This window comes from Phocoena sinus, chromosome 13, assembly GCF_008692025.1.
Source record: "Phocoena sinus isolate mPhoSin1 chromosome 13, mPhoSin1.pri, whole genome shotgun sequence".
NCBI classification, from domain to species: Eukaryota; Metazoa; Chordata; class Mammalia; order Artiodactyla; family Phocoenidae; genus Phocoena; species Phocoena sinus.
This window is the reverse complement of record NC_045775.1, coordinates 88,067,748-88,089,664: the sequence shown is the minus strand read 5'-3', so window position 1 is coordinate 88,089,664 and position 21,917 is coordinate 88,067,748. Positions and strand designations below refer to the sequence as shown.

General features: G+C 50.0%; 1 protein-coding gene across 5 annotated transcripts in view; it reads right to left on the bottom strand.

Moving 5' to 3' along the window:
- MRPS9 (mitochondrial ribosomal protein S9) overlaps nucleotides 1-21,917 on the bottom strand; it is a 113,248-nt gene that overhangs the window by 47,605 nt on the left and 43,726 nt on the right. For 3 of the 5 annotated variants that reach the window (XR_004352896.1, XM_032653157.1, XM_032653158.1), the window contains one exon: nucleotides 13,487-21,411. The exons of the other annotated variants lie outside the window; for them this stretch is intronic. Coding sequence is in view for 2 of the 3 variants with exons in the window: in XM_032653158.1 (XP_032509049.1) it covers nucleotides 21,198-21,411 (214 nt within the window). In the remaining variant the exon portion in view is untranslated. Of the gene's footprint in view, nucleotides 1-13,486; nucleotides 21,412-21,917 lie in introns of those variants that run through there. 5 annotated transcript variants of the gene reach the window in all.

Genomic DNA, 21,917 nt, shown 5'->3' with positions numbered 1-21,917 from the left:
GTACTACACTTGCGCTAAGATGAAGGGCGGTGCTGGGGGCGCAGAGCACCCAGGATGCCCAGGAAGCGCTGGCTCCCCTCGCTTCCAGGAAGAGGGTGAGAAGAGGGCGGGCTTAGAGGGCCTGTCTGTCTTCTGTCTGGAGCCCTGTTTCCTGTCTCCCGGCCGTCAGTGAGCTCGGGAGTGTGGTCGGACCCGGGGCAGCGGCTCACACTTTTCCAGTTAGATGCTTATCCTGCGACTCGGTTATTTTGTCTGAACTGAATCCTCAGAATATTAAATATACGCATAATCAAATGTAAGCACAAGCCCGCATTTGAAAGTCAAATATAAAGAGTTTCTGAATTTGTATCATTTTGCATTATCCAGGCTTCTGCCTTCATCCACGGGAATGAATAAATAAGAGTTGTCTGAGACCAAAATAATTTTCTGGGCAAAGAGGAATAAATGTGTTAAAATGAAGGGGAAAAAAAACCCTCTGAAGATGAAAAGGTTTTCACCCAAGCTGGATGTGGGAGAGATGGAAGCTGCCTGTTACTTTCCATTTCAATCATCCAGCCTTCTGTCACCAACGTAATAATGGGGCAGCACAGAACATCCCTGAGGGAGAACCAAGGCCAAAACAGCAGCCGCCAATGAGCCCAGAGCCCTGGACACGAACCTCAGAAAACATGAGCCTCTAATCAGTTCTCCTCGAGGTCCTAATCAAATTCCTTTTTATGAAAATCAAACTTTGTTTGATAACATTAATATTTTCAGAGGAAGCCTGAGAATGCCACCCACTTAAGACCCTAAGTTAGCTGGATGTTAATTCAAATGAAGGAGATTCTGCAAGTTGTTTCCTCTTTCCATTTTTAGAAAGGAGTAGACATTTTCTAGCTCAAGGAATATTTGAAGCCTTCTAAATTGAGGAGACAAAAATTAAATTATTAGAAAACTGTTTCCCTTATGACAATTTGGTATTTCTCATCTTGGCTTATCTAAGAAGCCCTATCTGTTATTTTCAAAAACGGTTTTCTGGATAACATTTATGTAAGAATTAGTTCTATTTTAAATTACATAGGCATTTCCCCTTGTCAAATACAGTAGGCGCTTTGATTAGCGAAATGGAATCAGTGGATTGAAATAGCATTTCTGCATGGGCTACTTGCATTTTTGATGCTTCTCTGAACATGGGAGGGGCACTTTTTATTGTGAGATACATCTGTACAGGCATGTGCGGATGAACGGATAGTTCTAGATTACATTGGGTGTAATCGCCACCAAGACCAAGAAAGAACTTTATCAGCACCCAAAGCCCATGCCTGGCTGGCTCCCCACCCACTCTAACTTAGCCAATAGTCCTTCACTTGCTTTTCTTTATGTGTGTACTTCCTGCTTAAGGATCCCCAGATACGGACAAGCTCCCCCCCTTCTTTAGGGCCCCTAGATTTTTATGTATTCCTTATTTTATAGTCATTGTTCTGTTTGATGCTTAGATTGTCCCGACTGGGACCAGAGGAAGTCCATCAACGTGGCTTCTGGGTCCTTGGGGACCCCCTCCCACCATACCTTCAGTCTTTAAAACTCAATTTCATTGCAATATTATTTACAGAAAATAAAATACACCCACAGTAACCGTGGAGGGTGGGAAGTTTCACACAGGTGCACACCTGCGTGACCACCGCCACTCATGCAGAATCTCCACCACCCCGCAAAGGTTTCCCCTGCCACTTCAGTCAGCTCTCCGCCGCAGCAGCCCCCATCAATCAGTTTCAGCTTTCTCCTATTTCATATAAATGGAGTCAGACAGCATGCGTTCTCTTATGTCTGTTAGTTTTTCACTCAGCATGGTGTGTTTGAGGTTTATCCATGTTGCCAGGAGCGTCTGTGATCCTTTGTTATTTCTGGGTAGCACTGCCCTGAAGGCTGGACCACAACTTGTACATCTATTCACCTGTTGATGGACATTTAGGCTGTTTCCAGTATGGAGCTAGTGAGAGTAAAGCTGATACAAAATTTGCCCACATACAAGTCTTTGTGTGGACGTAGTTTTCATTTCCCTTGGGTAAAAACCCAGGCTGGTACCACTTGGCCATATGGTAAATGGATGGTTAACTTTATAAGACACTGCACAAAGCCACCCAAGGTCGCCTCGTACATTCCCTGCCTTGGTCAAAGCAGTCACCTCTCCAACAAGCACTGATTCCTTTTTAGTACAAAACAGTACTTAGAAATCACGGTTGCTATGTTCACGCTCACGGCTGCGGGCAGTGGCCGTGTCAGTAAGCACTGCTTCCGGTGGGTCATTTTCGGAAAAGGTGAATCCCTGTCCCAGCACTGCAGGGCACCCGGCATCCTGGCCTCTGTGCAGCAAATACTGGTGTCACCCCTCAATCACTGAGAAACACATACACACCCCTAAAGCAACCACACATTTTCCATCCTGGAAAGACCCACTAGTCCACACAACTTTCCGCCATCAAATGCATCTGTGGTCTGCATCTACACCAATGTGCTCTTGGTTCCCTGCTGTTTCAATGGAAAAAGGGAAGTTTCTCCTGTCTGGGGTTATTTCCTCGCCTATCCTCGCTTCCCTGGCATGCACAGGGCTTCTCTCCCCCACTTCCGCCTCCTTCCCTAACATCTTCATCTCCTCCTCCACTTTCACTTCTCCCCCATGTGCAATTCCTCCCCATCTTCACTTCCCCCCTACCTTCACTTCCTCCCCATCTTCACTTCCTCCCCCATCTTCACTTCCTCCCCATCTTCACTTCCCCCACCTTCACTTCCTTCCCATCTTCACTTCCCCCACCTTCACTTCCTCCCCATCTTCACTTCCCCCCACCTTCACCTCCTACCCATCTTCACTTCCTCCCCCATCTTCACTTCCTCCCCATCTTCACTTCCCCCATCTTCACTTCCTTCCCATCTTCACTTCCCCCACCTTCACTTCCTCCCCATCTTCACTTCCTCCCCATCTTCACTTCCTCCCTCATCTTCACTTCCTCCCCATCTTCACTTCCCCCATCTTCACTTCCTCCCCATCTTCACTTCCCCCATCTTCACTTCCTCCCATCTTCACTTCCTCCCCCATCTTCACTTCCCCCCCCATTCCACTGGAATTTGTACACACTCCAGCCTCCTTATCTCAGAACAAAACCAAGCCTTCGGGGTCCAGGCCCTCCTTCAGCTACACCCCTTTGGTCCTCTCTGCCTGGCCCCACCCACACCCTCACCCCACTGGACTGTGGGTTCTGTTCCCACCACCCTACCGCACCCGCTTTACTAAGGTCGCCAATGACCTCATTTGCGCCAAATCCAGAGGACACCCTTCGGCTTTCACCTGACATCTCTGCACAGTGTAGATTCCCCTCTCCCTTGCCAATGGTGAGATTGGTTTTCTTCATTTGTCCTGGCTCTGGCAGGAAGTGCACAGAAGTGGTCCAGGGTTTGAGAAATGGTCCTGGGGTGACTGTCTGGAAGGGCTCCACATGCATTTGGAAGTGTTAGCTCCAGGTTTGTCAAAATTGTAATAGAACAGACCCGACCTACTGCATTTCTAACACCATAGGCTCCCCTAGTACATACACCCCCTCCACTGCCATCCCAGCATCTCATGGGAAACTCTGTGTTGATAAACGGAGAAAACAGAAGGAAAATATACAACATTTGGTTCATCTAACCTTACGTTCCTCCTCAGAAACAAATACCGCTGTGGATCTATTATCAAAAGATGAAACTATTTTTGAAAAAGTACCACAGCAATTCAGCGGAGGAAGACAGTCTTTTCAACAAATGATGCTGGAGCAACTGGACACCCCCAGGCAAAACATCCAACACCCTCGACCCAACACCACACCTTATTCAATGAAAATTATATCAAAATGAATCACAGACTTAAAAACACACAAACGTAAAAAATGTAAAATTATAAAACATTTAGGGAAAAAGAAGGTCTTTGGGATCTAGGGATCAGAGAAGAGTTCTTAGACTCGACACTAAAAGCAATGTCCACAGAAGGAAAACAACCTCCTCTAAATGAAAAACCTTTGCTTAGTGAAATATTCTTTTAACAGGATGAAAACACAAGATACCAAGTGTGAGAAAATGTTAACAAACCACATATCTGATAAAGGGCTTGCAAGTGGAACGTATAAAGAACTCTGAACACTCAACAGTGAAAAGCAAACAATCCAGTTAGAAAGTGGGCAAAAAACATGAATGGAGACAGGACATGTCTTCACGGAAGAAGATACACAGTTGGCAAATAAGCACATGGAAAGAGGGTCACTGTCGTTTGCTATCAGAGAAACGCAAATTAAATCCACACTGAGATAACACTACATACCTGTCAGAATGGCTACAATAAAAAATGGTGAAACACCAAATGCTCTCAAGGATGCAGAGACGCTGGGCCACTTACACACGGCTGGAGGGGATGTAAAACGGTTCAGCCACCCTAGCAAACGGTTCAGCAGTTTCTTATAAAACCAGACAGGCAACGACCACGTGACCTGCAGGCTTGGACCTCTGTCTAGAGAAATGAAGACTTAGGTTCACACAAAAACATGTACACAGATGCTCGTAGCAGTTTTATTTGATCTCAAACTGGAGTAAATATATCTTAAGTTAGAGAAAACTTAGCCATATTCATCGGTGCTTGCAAAAACACTGCCTCACCCCCGCCAGCCATTTAACAAAACAGAGTGAGCAGCTTAAAATGCCTTTTAGGAAATTCTTCCCTGTTTTGTAGTTGATGCAAATCAGTGGATAATCAGGAGTTCTTGTATGTTAAAAGGGGAAGTTTTCAATTTAAATTATTAATATTCCAAGACTTTCTAACCCCTGAAATGACTTTTGAGACACAGAAGTAGAGAGAAATCCCTCCGGTTTAAACGCAGAGGCTCTGCCAGATGTGCCAAGATCCTCATGCTTCCTCCTTGACCCCACCCTAATGCCTCTTATCATACCGATGAATCATGAGAAATTACCACTCAGCTTTATTTCTTGCCTTTCTCGTTAGGAAAACTCATAAACTTCACATCTTACTTATGCTGATGTTTCTAAACAAACTTTGTTATCTTATTTGCATAATATCAAAATATTGTTTGAAATCTTACATTCCTTCGTCTTAATTTCAAGCTCAGAGACACATGAGCACCAGGATGAGCTAGAGCCTCCCAGGACCCCACACTCCTCCACCCCGTGAAGCCTGGGCCTCTCTGCCCCACACCTGCACACCATCATTACTGCTCATGACACCGACGATGGTGGCAGAAGGGTCTCCAAAGGCCAGCCTGTGCATTACTTCTTCCAGAATTAGAGCTATTTCTCCCTCAATTTAGTGCTGAATCGAAGACTCGTATAACTTACCATGTGCCTGGCACCTTTGTAAGCATTTACATGTTAATTAATTTATTCCTTATAACCACCTTATGAAGCAAGTAGTATGGTTATCCCATTTTACAGATAAGGAACGTGAGGCCCCGGGAGGCAAATAACCTGTTCATATCACACAAATAGGTGGCAGAGACAGGACTCAGACAAAGCAGTTCAGACCTGGACCCTTAGCTAGGCCACCTCCCAGAAAGAATGGATGGATGGGGCTTCCCTGGTGGCGCAGTGGTTAAGAATCTGCCTGCCAATGCAGGGGACACGGGCTCGAGCCCTGGTCCGGGAAGATCCCCCATGCGACGGGGCAAATAAGCCCATGTGCCACGACCACTGAGCCCGTGTGCCACGACTACTGAGCCCATAAGCCACGACTACTGAGCCGGTGCACCTAGAGACCGTGCTCTGCAACAAGAGAAGCCACCACAACGAGAAGCCTGCACACCACAACGAAGAGTAGCCCCCGCTCGCTGCAACTAGAGAAAGCCTGCATGCAGTGACGAAGACCCAACACAGCCAAAAATAAATAAATAAAATAAATTTATTAAAAAATTTAATAATAATAAAGAATGGATGGATGGATGGAGAGAGGGATGGAGGAGTGGATGGAGTGATGGATGGAGGGATGGATGGAGGGAGGGAGGGAGGGAGGGAAGGATGGATGGAGGAGTGGATGGATGGATGGAGGAATGGATGGACAGATGGATATACAAATGATTGAACGAACTAATGAAAAAGTTTGTCCTGTGTGGCCATAAGGTGCAAATGGGATCCGCATTGACCTGGGAGCTCCCTGGTTCTTAGGGCCTGTCTGTGGCCTCCGCATGGCAGCATCTGGCCTCAGTCCCAACTCAGGACTTGCTTTTTCATGAACGCTGTGATTGCCAAAGTGTAATGTCAGGAACACAGAGCTGGGAGGCGGGAAACCTTATGTTGGCTGCAACACCAACCTGTGCGCTCTGAGGGTTCAACTAGAGTAATTTCTAATATTTAACAAGTCTACGTTGTGATTTGTCCAAGTGAAAGTCCACTGGCAAGACCAGAAGGTCAGGAAGTGGGCATGGATCAAGACACCGGAGCACCCGGCAGAGGCTGAGTGTGGTCCAAGCTCCTGGCCCAAGAGACGGCTGCAGTGCCACGTAGCTGCGGCTCAGGGAGAGGCAGGAGATGAGGCCAGAGAAGAGCTGAGACGGAGTCTCAAGAGCTTGCGGCACCGACTGCGATGCCGCAACTCCGCAGGCAACGCGGAGAAACTGAGGGCTTTTACTGATTTATTTTGATTGGGGTACATACTACATACAATTCTGTCCTTCTGCTCGTTTTTACATGCACAGCTCAGTGGCATTGAGGACATTCACGTTGCTGTGCAACCATCCCCACCATCCGTCTCCAGAACTTTCTCATCTTCCCAACCTGAAACCCCGTCCATTAGACACTCACTCCCCCTCCCCCGGTCCCTGGCCTCCCACACCTACTTTGGTCTGTACGGATTTGATGACTCCAGGGCCTCAGAGCATTTGTCTCTTTGTGACAGGCTTACTTCACGGAGCATGACATCCATCAGGGGCACATATGTTGTGTCACGTGTCAGAATTTCCTTCCTTTTAGAGGCTGAGTAGGACTCCACTGCACATATGGATGACATTTTGCCTATCCATTCATCTGTCGACGGACACCTGGGCTGTGGCCACCTTCTAGGTACTGCGAATAATGCCGCTACGAATGTGGGTGCACTCAATCTGTCTGAGCGGAAGGGTTCTGAGCAGGACACTGGTTGGACCAGAGTTTTCCTTTGGAAAGATCTCCCTGGTGGTGCAGAGACGACGATGATGATGACAGCAGTGACATTTAATGGGTGCTTTCTACGCGCCAGGCAATGTCCCAAGTACCGGACGTGTACTCACTCACGTAACCCTCATTCCATCCTCTCACCTACTCCTGCGAGGAAGGTGCTCTGTATGTGTGGGCAAGTGGAGAGAAGTTGAAAACTCTGTCCGAAGTTATGCAGATAGCAAGAGACAGAGTCTGTAACTGAAACCGGGAAGGCTGCCTGCTCACACCGGCCCCAGCACCACTCGGGATGTGCGGGGAGGGGAGCGCTGCAGGATGGCGGTCCTGTGCGGGGCGTTTGGAATTACCCAGGCAGGAGCTGACGAGGGCTGTGAACCCAGGCAGCAGAGGATGGTCGAGAGGGGAGAGGTTTGAGAGTCTCGGGGTGCGACGGACGAGCTCCCCGTGAGTGAGTGACCATGGATGTGAGGAAGGGGAAAGGGGCTGAAGTGGTGGACAGCTTTTGAACTTGACTGCATACTGGAGAGAGGTGTCGTCACTAAGAGAACACGGGTAAACCTGAAGGGAGGGCAGGGCGGGGACAATGGACAATAATTCTCTTCCGTACCTGCTGAATCTGAGATGTTATGGGGCATTCAGATAGAGGCAGTTATATTAGAGGCACACTCAAAGGGAAGACCTCGTTGGGGGCACAGACCGGGCACTTGTTAGCGTGGGGAGGGTTAGAATCTTAGAAGCGGATGGGCTTGTTCATGGGTTGTGTGTCTAGAATAAAAGGGAGAGACTGAAACCCAGGGACTGGGGAGCCTCAAAGCTGAGTAGAGGGCACACTCGGGCTTGTAAATTTTAGAACCGACACGACAGCATAGAGAGAGGGGGTGAGGCCCCATTGCGTTGCCCCGTGAGCCATCTGTTCTATTCGGGGGACGCCAAAGGTTAGGAGCTGGGTCAACAAAGAGGAGAGAGAGGACACTTACAGAGAGGCGTCAGAACGGTAGGAGGATGTGGGATCCAAGGCGGTGAGAAAGTTTCCAGAGGGATGGGGTCCAGTGCCTCACAGCGACCAAATGAAAGGGGCCTGAAAGATGTCCCTGACCTCTGCAGTTAACATTACTGGTGACCTTGGCAAGAGCCGATCGGTCAGTGTGGTGGAACCGCCCTGGGCTGGGCCTGGTGGAGTGGAGTGGATGTGGGGTACGGAAAGGTGTGGATAGGCGCCGGGATGAGGGGGAGAGGGCAGGGGCTGCTGAGGGGCCCTGGGGACGGCAGGCACATTCCCACCGAGGAAAGGAACTGTGCAGACATCCCAGGCCTGGGAGGCCGGAGGACGGGGTGACCAGACAAGACTCACCCCCAGCAGAGGGGGACACCTGAGAACAGACGGGGGCCGTAGGAACGGCTGGGCGTCCACCGGGCAGAGACCCTGGAAAAGCTGGAGCTCTTGAAAAGGGAAATGCTCGGTGCTGATCTTGGCCGTGGGGCCGGCACGCGTGCCCCGGAAATGGCAGAGGCTCTACGGAGTCACTGACTACTGGTATAAAGTCCATTCATGCCGCTGACTTGACAGAGTTAGTTCTGGGAATTGACCCTAAGGGCAAATGAAAGAAAAAGCAAGTATGCTGGTCCTACATTATTTACGGTATCATTTTTTTAAAGCACACGTGGCTAACGGTATGGGACCTAGTTAAGTAAATTGGGAAACATATGCTCGATGGATGGAATATTCTGAGGTCATTAAAAGGACGATTATGAAGCTCAACGTGGTTCTATGAGAGTAAATGGAAATCAGTCTTAAAATGGTGCGTATGTTCCAATTACCATGATGTAAAATATGCTTTCACGTGAAAATATACACACTGGAACTCCTAAAAAATGCTACTAGCTGTTGGTTGTGGATACTGGTAAGATCACGGGTGGGTTGTTTTCTTTCTGCATTTGGTAAACTCACTTTGAATGCTATAGCGCTAGTTAGAGCAACAGAAAAGCAGCCTTGAATCTTCTTAGTTATCAGCCTATTGAAAAGAGAACATAGCTGAATATTTCCCCTCCATCCTCTGACGGTACGGAGGTCTACGAAGATGGAGTTGGGACGTCCCCGGTGGCGCAGTGGTTGAGAATCCGCCTGCCAACGGAGGGGACACGGGTTTGATCCCTGGTCCAGGACGATCCCACATGCCACGGAGCAACTAAGCCCGTGAGCCACAACTACTGAGCCTGTGCTCTAGAGCCCGCGAGACACAATTACTGAGCCCGCGTGCCACAGCTACTGAAGCCTGTGCACCTAGAGCCCATGCTCCACAACAAGAGAAGCCCCCGCAATCAGAAGCCCGTGCACTGCAACTAGAGAGAGCCCGGGCACAGCAATGAAGACCCAACGCAGCCAAAAATAAATAAATTTATTAAAAAAAAAGAAAAGAAGATGGAGTTTACGTGATACAGCGATTCCACTGGAACCCTTGCACTCCACAGCGTGGAGGGTGAGTGTTTACGACCAGGGTGGTCCCCCTGCTCCCGTGGCAGCCTGGGTCACCCCGCAGGCCACAGCGCACCTGGATGCTGTTGACAGAAACGTGCTGGCTAAACTCAGCCTGCATGTCCTGCCAGGGTGGGGAAGGCGGGGAAGGGGAGAGAGGGCTGTCCTGGCCAAGCCCGTAGCCAGCACGTGTCCCACACAGTGCCTGCGCCACCGGGCAGGTCCCTGGGGGCCACCCACACGCTCTCATCCACTCCCACCCCCGGCACCTCAGTCTCAGGATGGAACGCCCTGTCCCAAACGTATTGGTTTTTGCTTCTCAGTCTCTTAATAGTGGTCTTCCACTATTTTGAGTTAAATTCTCTCCACTTTTTTCCTTTTTTTGTAAACTAGCATTTAGAGAGTTTATTAATACTCAAAACACTGATGTAAATGTATGTTTTGAAATAGCAACTCGCAGTCAGAGGGAAGCCGGTCTATCCCAGGGGCAGAGGCTGGAGGAGGAAGCAGGGGTGTCCGGCCTCCTGTCTGCAGGAATCTTCCTTCCCTCCCTGCGAGACACTGCTGCCAAGTCCTGCGACTCGGCTTCCGGTCTTTTCCAGCAATCCACCTTTCATAAGAGGACTCAAGTTATCCTCATCACAAGAAGAATAATTGTCCTGGTAACTATGCGTGGTGACAGATGTGAGCCAGATTTACTGTGGTGATCATTCTGTCATATACAGGCAGACCCGGAGACGCCGTGGGCTCGGTTCCAGACCACCGCAGTGCAGTGAATATTGCAGTAAAGCGAGTCACACAAAATGTTGGGTTTTCCAGTGCATGTAGAAGTTATGTTTATGCTATACTTTACTAAGTGTAGCATTATGTCTAAAAAATGCACACGCCTTAATTAGGAAATACTTTATTGCTAAAAATTGCTAACCATCACCTGCGCCTTCAGTGAGCCTGATCGTTTTGCTGCTGGAGGGTCTGGCCTCGGTGCTGATGGCTGCTGACTGGTCTGGGGGGTGGCAGCAGTAAGTCTGCCACATCGACTGACGACTCTTCCTTTCCTGAACGATCTCTCTGCAGCCTTCAATGCTGTTTGATAGCATCTTCCCCCCAGTAGAACTTCTTTCAAAACTGGAGTCAGTCCTCTCAAACCCTGCTGCGGCCTCATCAACTAAGCTTATGGAATATTCTGAATCCTTTGCCGTCACGTCAACAGTCTGCACAGCAACTGCATCAGGAGTAGATTCCGACTCAGGAAACCACTTCCCTGCTCATCCGTGAGAAGCGACCCCTCGTCCGTTAGTCTTCTCCTGAGATGCAGCAGTTCAGCCACATCTGCAGGCTCCACTTCTAATTCTAGTTCTCTTGCTGTTTCCACCACATGTGCAGTGACTTTCTTCACCGAGGTCTCGAACCCCTCAAAGTCATCCATGAGGGTTGGAATCAACTTCTTCCAAACTCCTGTTAATGTTGATATTTTGACCTCTTCCCATGAATCAGGAACGTTCTTTTTGCGGTACGCGGGCCTCTCACTGTTGTGGCCTCTCCTGTTGCGGAGCGCAGGCTCCGGACGCGCAGGCTCAGCGGCCATGGCTCACGGGCCCAGCCGCTCCGCGGCATGTGGGACCTTCCCAGACCGGGGCACAAACCCGCGTCCCCTGAATCAGCAGGCGGACTCTCAACCACTGCGCCACCAGGGAAGCCCCAGGAACGTTCTTAATGGCGTCTGGAATGATGAATCCTTTCCAGAAGGTTTTCAGTTGACTTTGCCAGATCCATCAGAGGAATCCCTGTCTGTGGCAGCTATAGGCTTATAAATGTATTTCTTAAATGATAAGACTCGAAAGTTAAAATTCCTCCTTGAGTAATTTCACGGGCTGCAGAACGGAGGCTGTGTTAGCAGGCATGAAAACAACATTAATCTCATTTTCCATGTCCATCAGAGCTCTGGGGTGACCAGGTGCGTTGTCAACGAGCAGTAGTATTTTGAAGGGAACCTTTTTTTTCTGAGCAGTAGTTCTCAACAGCGGGCTTAAAGTATCCAGTAAAGCGTGTTGTAAACAGATGTGTTGTCATGTTCCACTTACAGAGCACAGGCAAGAGTAGATTTAGCGTAATTCTTAAAGGCCCGAGGATGTTCAGAATGGTAAGTGAGCACTGGCTTCAACTTAAGGTCACCAGCTGCACTAGCCCCTAACAAGACAGTCAGCCTGTCCTTTGAAGCTCTGAGTTCAGGAACTGAGTTCTCTTCTTTAGCTATGCAAGTCCTAGATGGCATCTTTTTCCAATGGAAGGCTGTTTCACCTACACTTAAAATCTGTTGTTTACGGTAGCCACCTTCATTAGTTATTTAGCTAGATCCTTTGGATAGTTGCTGCAGCTTCTACATCAGCACTTTCTGCTTCACCTTGCACTTTTTATTATTTTTTAAGATCTTTTGGCCTCGCTGCGTGGCATGTGGGATCTTATTTCCCCGACCAGGAATCAAACCGTGCCCCCTGAACTGGAAGCGTGGAGTCGTAACCACTGAACCGCCAGGGAAGTCCCCACCTTGTACTTTTATGTTATGGAGGTGGCTTCCTTTCTTAAACCTCATGAACTAATACCTGCTCGCTTCAAACTTCTCTTCTGCAGCTTCTTCACCTCTCCCAGCCTTCACAGAATTAAAGAGTTAGGGCCTTGCTCTGGAGTAGGCTTTGGCTTAAGGGACTGTTGTGACTGTTAGGATTTTCTATCCAGACACTACAACCTTCTCCACATCAGCGATAGCGCTGTTTGCTTTCTTATGTCTGTGCGTGTTCACTGGGGCAGCACTTTTAATTTCCTTCAAGGACTTTTCCTCTGCACACACAACTTGGCTAACCGTCTGGCACAAGAACCCTAGCTTTCGGCCTGCCTCGGCTTCCGACATGCCTTCTTCATTAAGCTTCATCATTTCAAGTTTTTGATTTAAAGTGAGAGATGCGTGAACCTCCTCTCACCTGAACACTAGAAGCCACTGTAGGGTACTAACTGGCCGAATTTCAATACTGTTGTGTGTCAGGGAGCAGGGAGGCCCGGGCACAGGGAGAGAGATGGGGAACAGCTGGTCGGTGGACAGTCAGAACACACACACATTTATCCATTGAGTTCACCATCTTACATGGGTGTGACTCGTGGGCCCCCCAAACAATTACAATATAGTAACGTCAAAGATCACAGATCACCCTAACAAATATGGTAATAATGAAAAAGTTTGAAATATTGCGACAATTACTAAAATGTGACAGAAATACACAGAGAGCAAATGCTTTGGGAAAACGGCACCAACAGCCCTGCTGGATGCAGGGTTGCCACAAACCTTCAATTTGTATACATACATAAAAAATGCAATATCTGGGAAGCACAATAGAAGGAGGTGTGCCTGTGTACAAATATCAAATCATTATGTTGTACACCTGAAGCTAATATAATAAAAGGGAATCAATTTAATAAGTGAGATCATTATAAATTCAAATGTAAGCATGTGGAACATAAATCAGAATTTAGAGATTCATCTGCAATAGCCAGATTTAAAAATATAATTAGTATGCCTGATGTTTCCAAGGGGCATTACAGCGTACAGGAATCACCTGGATGAAATTAGGGAAGAGGGCGGGAATCTCACCCCCTGTGCCTTTTCTGCATCGAGTAGCCTATTCGGTTGTAAACTACTCCACCTGGTGGTTAAACCAGGGTACTAGTCGCTAGAAATCTGGACACTTCAAGGCGAAATTCACTATTTTCTGTTATAAACGTTATGAATGAGCTTTAAAAAGTTCAAACCACACATGAAAGAAGAAAGTAAAAGATAATCAATAATTTCACTGCATAAAGATATCTGGACACAAACAGATTTTATAAGTCAAATACGGGCATAAAAATATCTAGACACATACATTTTATAAGTCAAATACAGGCATGTAATACATGAATATTCTTTGCTAGAAGAGAAATAGTTACCACTTGCTTTTTTCACTTCAAATGAATCAACGTCTCAACACAATTCAGGAATGAGAGCTAGTCCGTATCTGATCACGTTAGCATGAATAAAAACTCGGAATCCTTTCACCCAGCAATTAGGGTAACCTCTGTGGACCTCTGTTAAAGCGGGGGGTGTCAGAGGTTGCACACCAATGAGACCCCGAGTCAGGCTCCTGACCCCTGGGGCCCGTGGTCTCTCACTGTCCAGCACGCGCACGCGGCCTCCCTGGGGAAGCCTCCGGCTGGTGACAGCTGGACGGAAAGAGCCCTAAGCTCCCCTCTGCTGCCCCTTCCGGAGGACACTTCACACCTGCAGCAGGGTTTCCCTGTGTGTGATCCCCGGACCGGCTGCAGCCGCATCTCCTGGAACTAGCTGGACATGCAAACTCAGCTAGAAATGCCTGCTTTAGGCCTCCTGCCGAAACTTGGGGGGCGGGGGTGGGCCCAGAACGTGTCTTAAGTCCTCCAGACGACTCTGATGCCCATCTGAGAACCACGATCTAGAACACTGATGAAACATCCCCTTCTTTCTTATTCACTTGTCTCTCATCTCATTATTAACCTTCAAAATTTTCCCTCCACACGGGATTGGGTTACTACGCTTCAACTGATCGCCATAGGGGTTACACTATTCACTGACCTGGTAGTTACGGGTCAGCTTGACAAAGTAACGGGATGGGATGACATACACTTCACATACTTCACGAGTGACTTGATCTTGGACTTAAGCTTTCAAAACCCAGGGTCTGAGCCCTCTCTCCAGCTCTGCTTCTTGCACTCTGGTCCCAGCCATCAGCGACGTCACCTGACGCGGTGCACTGCCTCCTGCCTGAATTCCCTGCTCCACCCGAGGCCCCGAGTGCCCCCTGAACACGAGGATGGTCGAATGCACACACAGGGCGCGCCAACCTCCGCTCAGAACGTGCAGTGATTCCCGTCTGCTGCCAGGGAAACCATGGCCTTCCAGCCCTCCCCGTCACCCCGCCCCCCTCTGCCCTGTCCTCTCACTATCCTCCTCCCTCTGCTCCGCCCACACCTGCCAGCTCCCGGGGTTTGGCGTTAGGCCAGCCCCTCGACCGGGGCCCTCCGGTGCCACGTGTAAGATGCTTACTCCTTGCTGCCTTCAGGGCTCCCTGCAACATCTGCACCCCCCCGCTGTGCCAGTCCCAACCCCCCTTCCCTGCTCCAGGGCACCCTCCACCACGCGCAAGGCCAGCCACGTAACACTTCATCGTCCCCCCAGCCGGCACGCAAGCTTTTGTTTCTGCTCCCTAAACCTCCTCAGCACTCACCGTGGGGCTGCGTATATCAGTATCTGTTGGGTAAATGGAAGAGCGCAGGGGTCTGCGAGGGACCCCGCGCCTTCGCTCTGGAAGGCGTCAGCCCGCTTTGCGCCCGGGAGCTAGGCTGGAAGTGCTATCAAGGCCCCACGCAGGGCACATCCTGAAACCCAGCCGGCTCCAGGCAGCCACGCCCAGTCCAGCCGTCCAGGAGAGAGGCGCACAGAGTAACGTGTGTGGGAAAATAAACTTTCATTTTTTGGTTTAAAATTCGCACATCCCAGAATATGTTTCCCAAGATAAGCAAGTCTTCGCTGGCAGAGCCATTAGATGGTGTAAAATTGCCCCAACGGGCCTTCCCTCGGGCACTGGCTGCAGAAACGTCCTAAGGGAAGGCTGTCCCCCGAGCTCCATCGGGGATTCAGTGCGCAGATCTCTTCCAGAAGCCCTGCCTCCTGACTCGCTCGGGGACCTCTGAGTTCCTGCGCCAGCCTCATCTCCGACAATACCCTATGCTCACACCTATTATTACTTTCTTTCTTTCGGCCGTGCCACGCGGCACGTGGGATCTTAGTTCCCCAACGAACCAGGGATCCATGCCCCCTGCACTGGAAGTGCAGTCCTAACCACTGGACCGCCAGGGAAGTCCCCTGTATTACTTTTCTAGGGCTGCTGTAACCAAGCACAAGCACCATGGCTGAAAAACAGCACGAATGTACTGCCTTACAGTTCCGTGGGTTAGAGGTCCAACCCCGAGGGTTTACCTCACTGGGTTAAAAGCAGGGTACGGGCAGGCAGCATTCCTTTCAGGCGGCCCGCAGCACCTTAACATTAAGGCTAGGGTTCACTCGCCTGATCAGATTAAAAGTATGCACTGTTCAATGTTCAATGTTTCTAATTTAAAGGAAACAGATTTCCTAAACCACAAGCAAGTCACTGTTACTCTATTTATTGAGCTCTGAAGTTAAGTAAATCATTGAAGAATATTCTGAAAGACGGTACTACGATGAAATGAGTAGTAACAGACACACACTAGATGTTTTAGAAATACCCAGCCATTCCCTCCGAGCCACTCCTGTCTGTCACCTCTCAAACCGCCCTGTGTCATGCACTCTGCCCAGCAGGACATCTCAATTCTCATCTGTGTGACCCACGAGTGGGTTCCACTCTGTGGGGACAGCTAAGTTTGTAACTTAAAGATCCGCTTTGGAGTTTGGGTGGCTTATTGTAGGTCTCCAGATTCTCCCTGCAAACCCTCTGAGGTCCAAAGTGATTTCTCCCAACATGCCGGGGAGTCTCTGAGGCAGTATGTGGACATGAAGGCAAGATGACGGTGGTGAGCTGGCCCCTTGCCCTATGGACCCCGCAGATCCCAATGCAGGGGGTGGACAGGGAGAGGAGGGGCAGGGAGCGCAGGAGGGTGGTTGGCAGGGGAGACCTCAGAGGGCGATGCCGCACAGGTAGTCAGAAACGCCCATCCCATCCCACACGATACTGGAGCTTCTGTTTAGGAAGCCTATATATAGACCAAAATGAGCCCACTGTGCTCTTTAAACAAGTAATTTCAAGGTAGGAACAAGAAACCCAGAAACTAAAATTGAGATGACCATAAAGTTTTGAATTCGTCCCATCCTTGTCATGAACTGAATGGGCATTCTCAACGAGGCGCTGTGGAGACCCTCAGGCCAGGAACGGACTTCCGGGGTTCCAGGAACCCCTCAGCATTACAGGGTGGTCCTCTTGTATACGCTGCCTTTGCAGGGTGAGGAGCCTTTGTTTTCACCTAATTCCATTGCTCCAACATGGATGAGAGTTTTTACAAAGTTTACATTCATATCATCTTGAAAGAGAGCCAGTGCTGGTGGCGTATGGGAGGCCCTCTAGCTTGAACGGTATTCGTGCGCAGAGATGTTTCTACAGAAAGCCTCCAGCACCCGGGTGTCAGGCTGCAGCTGGCTGACGCTCCTGTCAGCACCCGTGGGCAGCCGGCTGGGGAGAAGAGAAGCCAGGTCCAGAAGGGCCCTTGGAAGAGGGAACGTCCACAGGCATTCCAGCCAGGCCGGCTGAGGCCAGCCCGTCTTCGGGATGCAGGGATGCCCACGGCGCAGCTCAGACCGAAACGCAGCTGGCACTGCCTCCCTGTCACTTCTTCCCTCAGGAAGACAAGGCCCCGGGGGATGTGCAGGGGGGCGGCTACCAAGAGTAACTGGGGCGCAATCTCTGAATGCTGCCCGCCGGGCAGGGCTCACGTCCTCCTCGAGGCAGTTTTGACGTTTTTGGTCGACACTGGCAACGGAGAGTCAGCAGGACCTGCTGTCTCGGAAACCGCCAGGTGTCTCACCCCAGGTCTGAGTGGTCCGCGGAGCCCTGGAAAGCAGGGATCCTGCCCCCATCTTTCAGACCAGAGGGCTGTGACTCAGTGTGGGTGGAGGGCGGTGGTCTCCGGAGCACGTGTCACCCCAGGCCTCGCAGAAGCTCCCAGCCGACCTGCCAGGTGAGGTCCCGTCCTCAGCTCCGTGTCATTACTGCTCAGTCAACACTTCTCAGCAGGACCTAATTGCCTTCTAATTGTTTTCTCTGTGTTTGTTGTTTTTCTAATTAGAGACGCAAATTCTAAGCTTTGAGGACAAAAACTCTGTTGACTACTTTTTGTAACCCCCTTCCAGGGGGATCCAGAGGAGCCACCAGTAAAGACGCCATGCACTGATGGAAGAATCCAGACGTGCAAGGAAGATGAGCAGGCAGACCCCACCTCCTGAGCTATCGGAACGTTTGAGCGAGGGGTCGGTAGTGGCGTCCCTCCCCCAGGGGGAATGTTGACTCCCGAGCCTGGCGTGAGGGGGCGCTGGGCACAGACAGCAGAATCCTCCCGCTGCCTCTGTTGCAGGGAGAAACACGCACAGACCCGCACCGCCCGCGAGCTCGGGCTGGGGAGGAACAGACGGCAGGGGAGGAAAGGGTGCTGGGGACAGCGGCCGGGCCGCTCACGGGCACCAGGCAGCGGAGGGGCGGCGCGGCTGGGGGGCTCTGCAGGCAGGGCTGAGCCTGGGGAGGCGGGTGGAGGCCAGCGTTCCTTAGCGGTGAGGGGCCCCGACAGCTGCGGTGGCGACCACTCTGCACAGCTCCGCAGCGACCCAGGCCTGACCCTGGGGCACAAGTCCCACCTTCAGGGACGGGACCGGCTGTCTGCTAGGACTGCCCCTGCGCCCGCTCCACCACTGCTGCCGTGGGAGCTTCCCTTGGTCCGAAGTGGCCCCAGCTCCCTAGTCTGTCGGAAGAACCCCGAGAAGTGAGAGGCCAGGTTGGGAGCCGAGCGCCCGGGAGACCTGGGACACGGCCCCCATCCTGCAGGATGTCCGCCCAGCCCAGAAACCCTGAGAGCCTCCCAATGTCTCCCTTTTCAGTGTAAAGACAGCCCAAGTCTGAGGTTCTTGCCACCTGCCACCGACAGGTCCTCATACAGCCGAACACAACCACCTACCGATGTGCAGTGTCCAGCTCCCTTTCCTTTATCTGCGAATCGCCGTGAAACACGCCTCTCCTCTACCACCCTCCCCTCACTTCAAGGCAATACAAAATTCAGTGTGATAGTGGGGGACCCCGAGCGGGAACAGTGACGACAGTCTCCTCGGCGGAGAAGTCTACAGGGTTCGAAACGCCATCAGGAGAGTTTGTGTGAATCTTGCATTCTCGACTTGGAGAGGAGGACCTCACACTGTGAGGCTGGCTCCCCCGCGGAGGTTTCAATCATTTTTAAGAGAAGTACAATCAAGTCTTGGGAAAATGAAAAAGGAATAAATTTGGAGTTCCCGTGAACAGTTTTCAGAGAAGATCCAAAAGTGGTCCTAACTTTTGTTAAAGCTAAAGTAGCAGTGATTTCATGAAAAGTAACAGGAATTTACCACTTTATTAAAGGGGTCTCCTCCCATCCGTTAAAGAAAATTTCCTAGAAGGAACCTGTCTGGTTTGTATTTATAACTTGTTAAATAAATAAATGTCCGATGAATAAAAATTGAGTAAGAAAAAGCACTAACACAGCAAGACCAGGACCCCGTATTCTGCTACTGCAGGAACAGTGCCTGAAAGGCTGAGGCCCTATGTAAAACCCAGGTTTTATCAGGATCAGGTATGAGGAGGCCAACAGGCCAGCAAGTGACTGCCTGAAAGGCACGCGGCAGGCATGTGGTTTACTGTGGCCAGGGACCCACTAACCCTGGGAGGGGCCCCCCCTCCAGGCAGCAAGGCCCCAAGACGTCTGGAAACACATGGTTAAAGCAGGCCTTCACTCCAAAAATCATGGCCTTTAAATACCTTCTGATTCTAATGAAATACCTAATTCTACCTTATGGTTCCTTTTTTGAAATATATATTATAAATGTTATTATTTGGTTTAAAAAGCCAATGGCCTGTGCTGAAGGAAGGAATACACTGATATGACTTGAATTGTTTTTTTCCCCACATTTTGCACCTCTATAGTAATTTATATTTTCCGAGAAATGACAAAAAAATTCTGACAATATTTTGCTCAGTGCTGAAGCTCAGTAGTTTTTATAGCGTAGTGCTCAAAGATTACTTTCAACTTTCAGTAATGAGTTCATGGTGTCTTAACCAAAGGCTTACAATAAGAAGAAAATCTTCTGTAGCCCACAAAGTTGGTCACCAAAGAAGGTGGCAGTATTTCTGTGAGATGATGATGATTTTTATGGCCCCTTGACTGTTAATTTGGAGGAATGGCTCACAGGCTTCCTGGTAGAGGCGCTTGCTTGACATCAACACTCGTGCAAACACAAGGTGCTGGCCCTCCTTATAAACACTGAGAGCTCCTCACCGGCTGCCACCTCCCGTGGTGTGTGAGGGCTGAGCACCTGTGTCAGTGGGGCTGCTGAATCGAGTGTAGCCTGGACGTCTTAACAGATACATGGAGACACTCGGTCTCCAGCACTCAGCTACCCCGCGTACAGCACCGTGTTTGTTTCTTGTGAGGAGTCAAGGCAGTGAAGTGTCATTCTTTTTCAAGGAAACTGCCTGCTTACCCCATGACCCCACTCCTTCCCTCGTCCAACTGAGATCCTGTGCGCCTGGGTTTAAGCAAACGACAGCGGTTAAGGAGGGGTTTCTTGAGGAAAATCACAACCCACACTGATAGGGGAGCTGCTCTGGGCTCCACGGCTCCTGTGGATTTTACTGAACCCTCTAACCCTGGGACAGGGGCTGCTGTGCTCCCCTCCTCACAAGCGACCACCCAGCTGTGAGGAGGTCAGCTGCCCCCGGAGACTGTTCTCGAGCTCCTACATCCCAACTCACGGTAGTCTTTCATTCACTTTTATCATAAAATGGTTCATAATAAAAATCACACGTATCACATTTGAAAGGTACAGTGAAGTGGACACTCATGTAACCCTCCTCCTAGCCAGACAAAGATTATGACCAATACCCTTGACCCCTGCTCCCACCAGGTCAGGCCCAAGATCTCACCATGGTGTCTGCTTCACCTGCTGGATCTAGGGCTGCGCACAAAGGGCGGACTTATTGTCCTTAAACCACCCCCCCCAAACCCTCCTCATGCCCGTGGTTCTCAGTATCATAGGGAGGGACCGCTCTGGGCATCTTGTGAGAGCAATGGAACTACGTAGCCCAGAAAAAGTGACGCATGTATAGATCCCTGGAACTACTTTGAGGTTTCACGACACGCCAAAGCCAGATCCTCAGAACTAATTCATACTGTGACCGCAAGTCTGTACCCAGCTTGGAAGGTACTATGCTAAGGAAATAAGCCAGAAAGAGAAAGGCAAACTCAGGCGTGGTATCACTTATACGTAGAATCTTTAAAAAAAAAAAGTCACACTCAGAAACAGAGAGTGGAATGGTGGTTGCAGGGGGCTTGGAGGGGGGGACTGGCCTGTTGTCCTCCGCAGAGACTCAGCTGGGCTCCTGACAAAGACGCTCCACGGGCTTCACTCTTCTCAACAAGGACTCTCATCCCTCGGTTTTGAAAGATATGCTGTAACAACTGCTCTCTGGGAAAACGAGTGAGTCCAAGTCCGTCCTGTCATTAAGTTAGCAGTGCGGCTCTGCTGGGTCAGATGTGTGGGGCTGGGACTTGCCGTCCGCAAAAGGCGGTCTCTTGATTGGATTTTGCTGAATGCTCCTTTCATGTCGAATGTGCCAAGATTCTGAGTTATGCTTCTAAAGCTCTCTTCTGAAAAAGTTTTAAAAGTAAAGCAGCAGAACAAAGCTAAGCAGTTTTAAATAATGATTTTGAGAAGGTAACCTTTACGACATTGCATTTAGCACAAATCAGCTCCCAACTCCAAGGTGTGACGGTGCTGCTTCACCCGGCCAGCGCCTGCCTCCTGCGCGTCCGCCGCGTGCCAGGCGCACAGCGCCCCCTCCTTTCCCGCCCAGACACTCAGCGCTTCTTCCAGGTGAACTTCCTGCGGGCTCCCTCCTGGCCCGGCTTCTTCCGCTCTCTGACACGGGGATCGGCAGTAAGCAGTCCCGCTGCAGCATAAAAAGAGACGCCTTTATGAACCATGGAAAGCGCAGGAAGGCAGGAGAAGCGCCTGGACCGGCAGCTCCTGCCGTCAGAGGAAGAGCACCCAGGCCCGCAAGCAGTTCCCAGCCTCATGTACAACTCAGGACAGCAGTCTGCGTTCACGCTCCTAAGCTATCTCCCCAACTCCTGAGGCAAACACCAGGCACATTACTTGAGTCTGCTTTTCTTCTCCTATGAGAGATATGACTCCCTTTTGGTTTTTAAACTTGTTCAACTTAAGACAAAGCTGCTCTGCTGTGCCAGTCGCTACTCACTGCCAGGGAACTTGCCCGGCACACCTACTGTTACAGATGTGCAAGTTTTAAGAGGGAGAAAAGAAAAACTTCCTGGGTGGCGAAGTGTGTGGAAGTATACAGACACCATACAGTAACAGTGCCCGTGAATATACCGACACATAATATATGACTTATCGAACGTATCTGAGAAAAGAAACTTATTTTTCTAATTTGTG